Below are 10,390 nucleotides of genomic sequence, written 5' to 3' on the forward strand. Positions count from 1 at the left end.
CAGCCTTGCCCCAGTCCAGCACGTCTGGGATGGTCTGAGCAGCCATTTCTGCAGTCCCTTCCCATGCTGCTGACAGCCCCCCAGCTGGTGGTGTTGCTCTGCAAAGCAAGGAGGCTGTGGTGCACAGGGCCGTGGGGGCACTCTGCAGGGCCGTGCAGGTCAGGCTGGGGAGGCAGAGCCAGCTGGTGGGGGGCACTGCCACTGACTGCCTCCCACACAAGTGGTTCCTTGTCCATGGATAGCCGGCACAGATAGCCAGACTTCTTCAGAGTCAGAGACTCATGGAATAGTCCGAGCTGGGAGGGACCCACAAGGATCATTGCATTAGATGCAATCAATTGTCATTAGATGTTTTGAGGTGATTCACTGTATTCAATCTATGAAATTTCACCAGAGTGTTGCCTTCAGGGGGCAGTGGCGACCTGGTTCAGGAACGGCACGGCGACCAACCCCAGGCCGCTCGGTCCATCGGCTCACAGACACCAATGTGGTGGATGGCAAATGGCGTTTATTGTTGAGTCACATGGCATTATATACCCAAGGCCCAGAGCGTCACTTCCGCTTGCTTACATCACAGACCACACGCTACTGTCCGTCAAGGGACGGGCTCCACCTTTCCATACAGCACGACATCTTCCGGCCGCCAGACCCTAACTACCCACATTTCCCCCCTCCCTATGCACAACCAAATTAGCTAAAATATAACGATCTTAAGACGTAGACATCATAACTTAAATAAAAAACATAAGGCACAATAACCAGGAGAAAAATAGGAGGTAACTGGTAACCCTGAGTAAATACACTCTTAAAGTAGTTGTTGGTGTTCTACCAACATAATGTTAACTTTCTCTAACCAGCTTTTAACAAACAACACAAGCTTATTTAGTATACAAGGTCCAAAGATAAGATCATACAAAGGCATCACAGCCCCCCACCCACGGAGGCCGCTTCGCTGTCATCTGGATTCTGCCAGTGTGGAACTCTCAGGCTTAGACAGGACGCTTGCTGACTTATTGTCTTCTCTTGTCACCGGGGTATAGAGATTACGGGGGTGTCCGATGATCCATTCCTGTGAACAGAAACTCAGTTTTCATTAGTTTTATTCTGAGTCACGGTCGGGTCACTGCACCGAACTGGCGCCAGCGCCCGATCCACTGTGATCTGGCAGATAGTAGGTGAGTTGATCATTCCTTGAGGCAGCATTTTCCACTTGAAGTTGGGGCGTTGGCTGTTTGGAGCTTCTCTGGCCGCACGAGTTGCCATAACTTCATGGGCCCACAGGCCCTGGGCTTGCGCCTGGGGGGCGATCACTGTTGGGTCCACACCCATTAGCCGCTGCACGCTAGAGCCATAAAGTGGGTAATCTGCCCCAGTAACTTGGGCCAGTTGTCTCATACAGTTGTCCTCCCATTCTTGTTTAAAAGTGATCATCCCCCCCCCGTCAAAGATCGGTCTACAAGTTTGTTTTATATCAAACGGGAGCATATTGTCTCCCCTGAAAACACCATCTATGAGGGTGGAGACCATTGCAGAATGAAGCCCTTTATCTGCAATGGCTTTAACAATTGCTTGTACATCCTTAGGGTTTATTGGTGAGTGAACCCTCTGCCCCCCATCTGTCACCCAGACCGGGAATGCTAGCATGGCTGGAAGAGCCCAGTCGGCGCACGCAATCTTTATTTTCCTCCAATCCGTGAGAGAAATTTCTCCCCCTCGCGGTGCTGCTTTATTTCGGATGGGGATATTTTTGCTCTCTGTCCCCATTTCCTCCTCCGAATTTGAATCGGTATCTGATCCGGAGTCGGAGCTCAACTGACTGCTCACCTCTGAGTCCCGGTACCCTCCTGTCGAGTTCGGGCCCCGCCCACTAGCCTTGCAGGGGGGCCGCTCCCCGCTCCGGCCCCGCCCCCCAGCCCTTTGGGCGGGCCGCTCTCTCCCTCGTGGCTCGCCCCGCCGCCTTCTCTGCGAGGTGTTTGCCCCACCAGAGCGTTTTTTCGGATGGCCGTTCCGATCGGCTCTCTGCCCCTCTCTCGCGTTTCTACCTCCTCCCCGGTTGTCCCCACAGCCATTCTCTTTCTCCCATTTCCACATGTTAGTAAAACCTAGCACTTCATCCCCGTTCCCGCCGGAGGTTTCTTCACCCGACTCTTCGTCTTCTAGTTCGGCGCCGTACTGGGGCGCACATGGCGGTGGCCTCTCCCAGATTTCCTCAGACTCTGGTTCCCCACCGGCACCCCTGGCTTCCTCAGCTGAGCCACCCCATAGCTTCCACAACTTTGATACGACCTTCACAAGGGTTTCCATCTTCCTTGTTGGTCCGGGAGCGTCCTCCCCGCCGGGCTGGTCCCGCCGCTCCGGCCGCCGTTCACCCAAATCCAGGAGTTTTCCCGGGTTTCGGCACCACTTGTTGCCTTCAGGGGGCAGTGGCGACCTGGTTCAGGAACGGCACGGCGACCAACCCCAGGCTGCTCGGTCCATCGGCTCACAGACACCAATGTGGTGGATGGCAAATGGCGTTTATTGTCGAGCCACATGGCATTATATACCCGAGGCCCATAGCGTCACTTCCGCTTGCTTACATCACAGACCACACGCTACTGTCCATCAAGGGACGGGCTCCACCTTTCCGTACAGCGCAACATCTTCCGGCCGCCAGACCCTAACTACCCACAGCCAGGAGAGATGTGAGATCTGGGGAAGGAAAGTGGAGCTTGGACAGCAGAAGCTAACAATTTTGAAGAGGTAAGAATATTCAGGCAATGTTGATCCCACCATAAAGCTGACTTAAAGCAGTCATGTAAGGGCCTTACCCTGTTTTAACCTGTTACATTAATACCTAAATCTAAATGCCACTCCACACCCTGACAGGAATCCACCGCTCTAATTTTTTACAACAATATCACTTGAAGCCAAGATTAGTCCATAACCCCTTTCCATTACCTTTCCTCTATTACAGAATCACAGAATCACATGGGAGTGCAGGACATTCCCTTCCAGTGGCTGGAGTCAGGACCTGGCCCTTTTACTTCAGCACAACAAACCCAGACTTTTCTCAGCACAGTGCTTTGCCTATCTGTAATCATGGCCTCCAATTATCTGCCCTAACAAGTCCCTGAGGAGAATCTCTTGGTAATGGCCCTCAGTGGGGCCCATTAATACTCCAAGTCACTTCAACTTCTCCTTCTGACTTTACTTTCTCAAGCAATTGCATCATTCTTCTCTCAGTATCTGACATTCACAGACTGAGCACCAAAATCCACCATGGAACTCATTAAAATGCAGAAACACCTAAGGAACCATATGTCTTCCATAGTTTTATTTAAGTTTTCAAGACTTGGAGAACTAATTGGAGAGCTTTCATGGTGTAGTTAAGGAGGAAGATTTCAAAAAGCACCTAATACAAATCTTTTCTCATTTTAAAGGGTGAATTTTATGGCATTTCAGTTTTGAGCATCTTTCTTCAATTGATATTAATCCAGCGCTTAACCTATGGAGACGTCCATAGGGAGGGAAAGCAGACTATTGAGGTCTGACAGTGCATGGACAACCTTGCTCCTCACCACCCCAATCCTGACATTTCTCTCATTGGCCACCTGGCATTTTCATCACTTTTCCTTACACCACACTTCTGCACTGAAGTCTGTAGCTGGCTGTTACAGCCCCTTTGCACCAGCTCCCACCTGTTTTCCTTAGAAACCTGGCTGCACACAGAAGGTTTTTTCCTTATTTTAAAACAATCAACAGGAAAACATGCAGCAATTTTCCAAACAGCATTGCAAGCTCCTCATCTTATATGTCTCCAGTCAGGTTTACCTCACTGGCTTATCCTCACAAAAGGATGACTGTAGATTAAGTATTTTATACTGATTGATAAGAAATTATAGGTATTAAGATTAGTATTATTCCATATGATCTTAATTCAATGATAAATGATGAGGAGCTTGCTACAGACACAATTAGGCAGAACTGCTAATCGATGGGCAAGCTTGAACTCAATGAAGCTCAAAGCAGAAACTGGGTCAATGAGAGCAGTCTGAATGATCAAAGAGTAAGGGGGGGTGTTGTGGTTCCGCTCGAGTGGGCAGCTGAGCTCCACCACAGCCGCTCTCTCACTCCCCCTCCTCAAAGAGGAATGGGGAGAAGATATGTGAAAAGGGCTCAAGGGTTGAGATTAGGACAAGAAAATCACACAATAATTATTGTAACAGGCAAAACAGACTCGGCATAAGGAGATAGTAAGATTTATTGCCTATTACTAACAAGCGAGAGAAGTGAGAAAACAAAGGAAAAAGCAAACCAAAAGCACCTTCCCCCCCCATCCACCCTCTTCCACCTCCTCCCCCCGAGCGGCACAGGGGAACGGGGGAATGGGGGTTATGGTCAGTCTACAGCACTTCTTCTCTGCCGCTCCTTCTCGGTCACTCTCGTCCCCTGTGCTGTGGGGTCCCACCCATGGGATGTAGTCCTTGATGAACTGATCCGGCGTGGGCTTCCCACAGGCAGCAGCTCTTCCAGAACTGCTCCAGATATGGGTCTGTGCCACGGGGTCCATCCCTCAGGAGAAAACTGCTCCAACCTGGCTCCCCTACGGGCAGCAGCTCCTGCCGGGTCACCTGCTCCTGCGTGGGCTCCTCTCCACGGGCTACAGGTCCGGCCTGGAATCTTCTCCGGCAGGGGTCTTCCACAGGCAGCAGCCTCCGTCTGTGCAGGGCCACCTGCTCCACCGTGGTCTCCTCCACGGGCTGCAGCGTGGAACCCTGCTCCACCGTGGTACTCCATGGGCTGCAGGGGGACAGCCTGCTTCACCATGGTCCTCACCACAGGCCGCAGGGGACTTCTGCTCCGGCACCTGGAGCACCTCTCCTCCTCCCTCTACACTGACCTTGGCACCTGCAAGGCTGTTTTCTCACTCCCTTGACTTTCCCGGCTGCTGTCTGGCGCGGCGTTTTTTTTCCCTGTCTTAAATATGCTCTCACAGAGGCGCAAACAACATCGCTTATTGGCTCAGATCTGGAAAACAATGGGGCCCTTCCCAAACATGGGGCAGCTTCTCAGATCTTTCTCACAGAAACCACCCCTATAGCCCCCTGCTACCAAAGCCTTGCCACGTAAACCCACTACATTCCACCCCTCGCCTCTGTTAAATGCATATTTAAGACTACTCACAACATACTCTTACTTTACAATTATCACAACAACCTTCACAAAATTCACTTAAATCAAAACAAAAAAGAATTCACCACACCAAAATAAACATAACATCATCACAGCACCGACAAGGTGGACATTTTACACACACACCACCCCTCGTCCCTTCACCACACTAACATCTCACAGTTACTGCTTTCTTAAATTCTTCACAACTTGTACATTCCTAACAATCATCCTGCACATATTTTTGCCCGTTACTTCTACTAACTATCATCCTTATCTCAAATTCCTTGAGCCCCACGTTGGGCGCCAAAAAGGACTGTGGTGGTTTTACTCAGGTGGGCAGCCGAGCTCCACCACAACTGCTCTCTCACTCTCCCTCTCCTCAAAGAGGAAGGGGGAGAAAATACAACACAGAGAACTCAAGGTTTGAGATAAGAAAGGTTTAATTAAAGGGAAAGGGAAAGGGAGGAAAAAACAGAGACAAAAGAAGCAATCAGTCCGTGCGGAAGCACAGAGAGAGGAAAAATTATTCTCTACTTCCCATCAGCGAGCGGTGTTCGGCCACGTCCTGGGAAGCAGGGCCTCAAACGCGTAGTGGTTGTTCAGGAGGAACAGCCCCCTCCCCCACAAGAGCCCCCCCTTTTATTGCTGAGTGTGACATCAGGTGTTATGGAATATCCCTTTGGTTGGTTTAGGTCAGCTGCCCCGGCAATGTCCCCTCCCCATCACTTGCCCACCCCCAGCCTGCTGGCTCCTGGGGGCTTGGAAGGAGTCCTGATGCTGTGCCAGCACTATGCAGCAATAGACACAACACTGGAGTGATATCAGTGCTGTTCCAGCTACGAGTGCAGAGTACAGCACTGTGTGGGCTGCTGCAGGGAAAAGGTGACTCCAGCTCAGACAGACCCAACACAGGGGGCAAAACAGGAGAACCATGGGAAGTGCATAGGTCCAGACAGGCAGCTGGAAAGGGGACATTCAACAGGGTTTGTTTATTCAGGATGGGTGGAATTACGTGGAAGATGAGGGAGTACACCATGATGGAGAAAGCAATGAAATGCAAGTGTTCATGACCATCAGTATTTCTTCTCCTGTGATGAATATAGATCCTGAAAATTCACCTGAAGAAGGATGTAGATCACTGGTGAAGGAACTGTGGTTTTGTGCCATCACAAATTAGGATTACATAAACACATCCACATGTAACAGTAACATATCCCACCCCATATATACCATCCTGTGGGGCAGGACAGATAGAGCCAACAACCAAGGGACACATTTGGGTGTCAATGAGGGGGCCCAGCAGAGACAAGGAGTCAAGACAGTGGGGTGGGGGATGCCAGGAGAAGCAGCCCAAGGGGTGGTGCTGCTTGTGAGGACATGTTTGTGCCAGCAGCCTGAGTGGGCAGCAGCTGTGTACAGTTGAGGGGAGGCCAGGAAGTGCATGCCAAGAGCCCTCCTGCCAGCAGAGACAAGGCTGGGGCCGAGGCCAAGGGGATAGGCAGGCCCAGGCCCAGGTGGCTGCATGTGCCATGCTGAGCTTCCTGCCCCTGCAGCAGCTGTACTGGCCCTCAGTGGATGTGCTGGCTGGCATGCATGGGGAGGTCCTGGTGTGCATCAGAGAGCAGCAAGGAAGGTGCTGGAGAGGGCTGGGGCAAAGCGGGGGGCAGAGGCTCATGCAGGGACTGACTAGGGGTCTCCTCTGCTACAGCCAGCGCACGGAGTGTGTCAGGACGAGGACAGGCAGGACTCACTGCCACAGTGCAGAGCCTGGCCCTGGACGCTCCATGACCACCTTGCAGGTTCTGGCAGGCCATGGTGAGGGGACGAATGCCCTGGGCCCCCTTCCTGATCTGCCCAGGCCAGCAAAGGCCCAGAGCGGCCTCCTCTCCCCTGCCCCTCCAGCTCTGGGCTCCCTTCACACATCCCTGGCTCTGCAGCACCAAGCCCTGCTGGGAGCCCTCCCCTGCATGCTCCCACCGCTCCCTGATGCTGCTGTTGCCCTCTGCCGGGCACTGCCTATCGCAGCCTAGCCCCTGCCCACCTCCCCCCACCACCCTGCCATCTTCCCAGCCCACCCCAGCATCCCAGCCCATCAGCCCAGTATGGGCTATCCCCAGGTCAGTTCCCACCGCAGCGTACTGTAGGGCTCTGGGCATGGCCACCACAGCTGCTGGGACAAAGGTGGCTCTGGGCCTCCCCAGAAGCCCCCGGGCTGGGACGAGCCATGGCTCAGGAAATGGAGGGTCCTGAGCTGGCGATTCTCCTCTGCAGATCCAGGGGGCTGTGGTGCCCAGGGTCCCCTGGAGGACTTCGCCACACCCATTCTGCTCCAGGTGGTCATCAGACCCAACTCCATGGGGATCTCTGCTGCTGAGCCCCTTTCCAGCTCCCCTGACGGCTCAGAACTATAGGGCCATGCTTGGTAGCGCCATGGGATGTCTCTAAGGGCACAAAGGGCAGGTGAGTGCTGTACCAGACCTGGCCCATGAGGCTTCAAGGAAGGTGTCCTCAATTACTCTTATGGGCCTTCACCTGCTGGCTCTTCACCACCTCAGCAGGAATTGCAGAGTCTTCCTTAGCCCCTGGACACCTCAGATTTTCCTGTTCTTTTCCCAGATTCTTTTTGGTCACTCCTTTTATGAGGTTCTAATCACTATCCAATAAGCACACTTTCCCTGGGTTCCCCTTCCATCTGGCAGCTTCAGATTCCTCTCCAGGCAGGCATCGGCTATCTGCCCCACTGCAGGGACACATTCCAATGTAGATGATTCCAAGACCAGTTGTTGTCTGCTTGGGCATGTGCCACCACAAAGGGAGCTCTTGGTCCAGCCCTTGGTTCCTCACAGACCATGCTGGGACTTTCAGCCTGTGTCCTTCACTCTGGGAAAAATCCCAGAAAACAGGGAAGCAGGGAGTAACTCCCTGGCTGTATGTCTTACAGCAGCTTTGCAAGAGGTGTCCAGGCTTCTGGGTTTGCCCTGAGCAGCCCCTTTTGTTACTGTGGTGCTAGCAGGGAGGCCAGCTGTGACCCAGGGCTGCACATTGCCTGCTGCTGCCCGCAGCCACAGGGATGCCACCGCAGAGACAACAGGACTGTCACCAAGGTACACGAGATCTGAGGGCTAAGAGAAATGCAAGAGCACAGAGGAACAATGTGGAAGCCAGAAGAGAGCAGCAGTGAAAAGGCCACATCCTGCTGTTGGCCATGGCCATGGCTCCAGGGAAGCAGCAGCCCCGACCCAAATGCAGCAGGGAGGCAGAGCCCAGCGGGCAGTGAGGGGCAGGCCTGAGGGCCGCCGGGGCTGCTCCTCCATGTGGCAGCTGGGCTCTTGGCCCTGAGCCCTTCCTGTGTGCTGGGGCTACTCCACCAGCTCCAGAGCTGATGGCAAGAGACGGCAGATGAGATCAATGAATTTCTGATGGATTCTTTATTGTCTTTATGTACACTGGAAGCCTAATTTTATAGGTAAATTAGAAGATTTAGTCAAATTAATTAAGAGGAAATATACATATAAATAATAAGACCATTTCAAACAATATCAAAATTTATGAAAATAATAATGCACAAAATAATATGAAAATTGGCACATCAGTTTCTCAAACATCTTGACAGGGTTATTATTAATGGTTATATTATGGTAATGTTGCTAATGAGAAAAACGTTATGTTATGAATCACAATTATGGTATCAGTACTTATGCTTGAGAAGCACACATAGAAACAGTTTTCTCACTGCATCTTTGAGCTCCTGGTTCCTCATGCTGTAGATGAGGGGGTTCACTGCTGGAGGCACCACCGAGTACAGAAGTGACACTACGAGGTCCAGGGATGGGGAAGAGATGGAGGGTGGCTTCAGGTAGGCAAAAAAGGCCGTACTGACAAAGAGGGAGACCACGGCCAGGTGAGGGAGGCACATGGAAAAGGCTTTGTGTCGTCCTTGCTCAGAGGGCATCCTAAGCACAGCCCTGAAGATCTGCACATAGGACAGCACAAGGAAAACAAAACACCCAAATGCTAAAGAAAAACTAAACGCAAGAGCCCCAACTTCTCTGAGGTAGGCATCTGAGCAGGAGAGCTTGAGGATCTGGGGGACTTCACAGAAGAACTGGTCCACAGCATTGCCTTGGCAGAGGGGCAGGGAAAAGGTATTGGCCGTGTGCAGGACAGCATTGAGAAAGCCACTGCCCCAGGAAGCTGCTGCCATCTGGGCACAAGCTCTGCTGCCCAGCAGGCTCCCGTAGTGCAGGGGCTTGCAGATGGCAATGTAGCGGTCATAGGCCATGACAGTAAGCATGGAATACTCTGCTGTGAGAAAGAAAGGAAAAAACAAGACCTGTGCAGCACATCCTTGATAGGAGATGACCCTGGTGTCCCAGAGAGAACTGGCCATGGCTTTGGGCAGAGTGGTGGAGATGCAGCTCAGGTCAAGGAGGGCGAGGTTGAGGAGGAAGAAGTACATGGGGGTGTGGAGGCGGTGGTCGCAGGCTACAGCGGTGAGGATGAGGCTGTTGCCCAGGAGGGCAGCCAGGTAGATGCCCAGGAAGAGCCCGAAGTGCAGGAGCTGCAGCTCGCGTGTATCTGCAAATGCCAGCAGGAGGAACTCGCTCAGAGAGGTGATGTTGGGCATTTGCTGACATTGGACCCAGTTGTCTGTTGAAGAGAAGGAAAAAAAAAAAAAGATAAAAAAAAAAAGAGAGAGAGAAAGCAGAATTAAATAAGAAAAACTGGAAATGAAAGAGGAGAGTAAGGGAAACTCATGTTCAGTCCACAAATAAGACATGAGCTTTGCAGTGCTGTTGCAAACACCTCATCTGAATGATGAGCAGAGCTGCAGATATTTTATTGGTTTATTTTATCAGAGTTGCCCTTATAATGCTTAGGATATGTATGAGACGGCTGAATGGCCTGACAGTTCATGTACACTCCTAGTGAAACCCTGTGTGTGCCAGGACCGTGCCTTGGTGAAGACTGAGCAGAGCAGACGTGCCAACCAGTCCTGCTCTCAGCTGCCCTGTATTACCCCTCTGTAAGCTGCAGCACAATCCCACTCAGGTGTTTTCCTGAGAAGAAACTGCAGACAGCTTAGAGCAGAGAAGCCCCAGTCCAAGTGCAGCTGGACCGAATCCTCACCTTGTCTCCAGGAGAAGCTCTCTGCCAGAAGGAGCCTGGGAGCTTCTCCTCATCTGGGCTCTGCATGGCCAGCCAGGGCAGGGTGTTCTGGGCTGACCGGGGG

At 52.1% G+C, this 10,390-nt stretch overlaps 1 protein-coding gene across 1 annotated transcript; it reads right to left on the minus strand.

The window, feature by feature from the left end:
• Window positions 1-8,845: 8,845 nt before the first annotated feature.
• Window positions 8,846-9,784, minus strand: LOC311216392 (olfactory receptor 14J1-like; the record flags this gene model as incomplete). The annotated part of the gene is made up of 1 exon (XM_084297935.1): window positions 8,846-9,784. One exon carries the CDS (start codon window positions 9,782-9,784, stop codon window positions 8,846-8,848), a length of 939 nt encoding a protein of 312 aa, XP_084154061.1.
• Window positions 9,785-10,390: the final 606 nt, after the last annotated feature.

This window comes from Netta rufina, assembly GCF_964035555.1.
Source record: "Netta rufina genome assembly, chromosome: 18".
Lineage (NCBI taxonomy): Eukaryota > Metazoa > Chordata > Aves > Anseriformes > Anatidae > Netta > Netta rufina.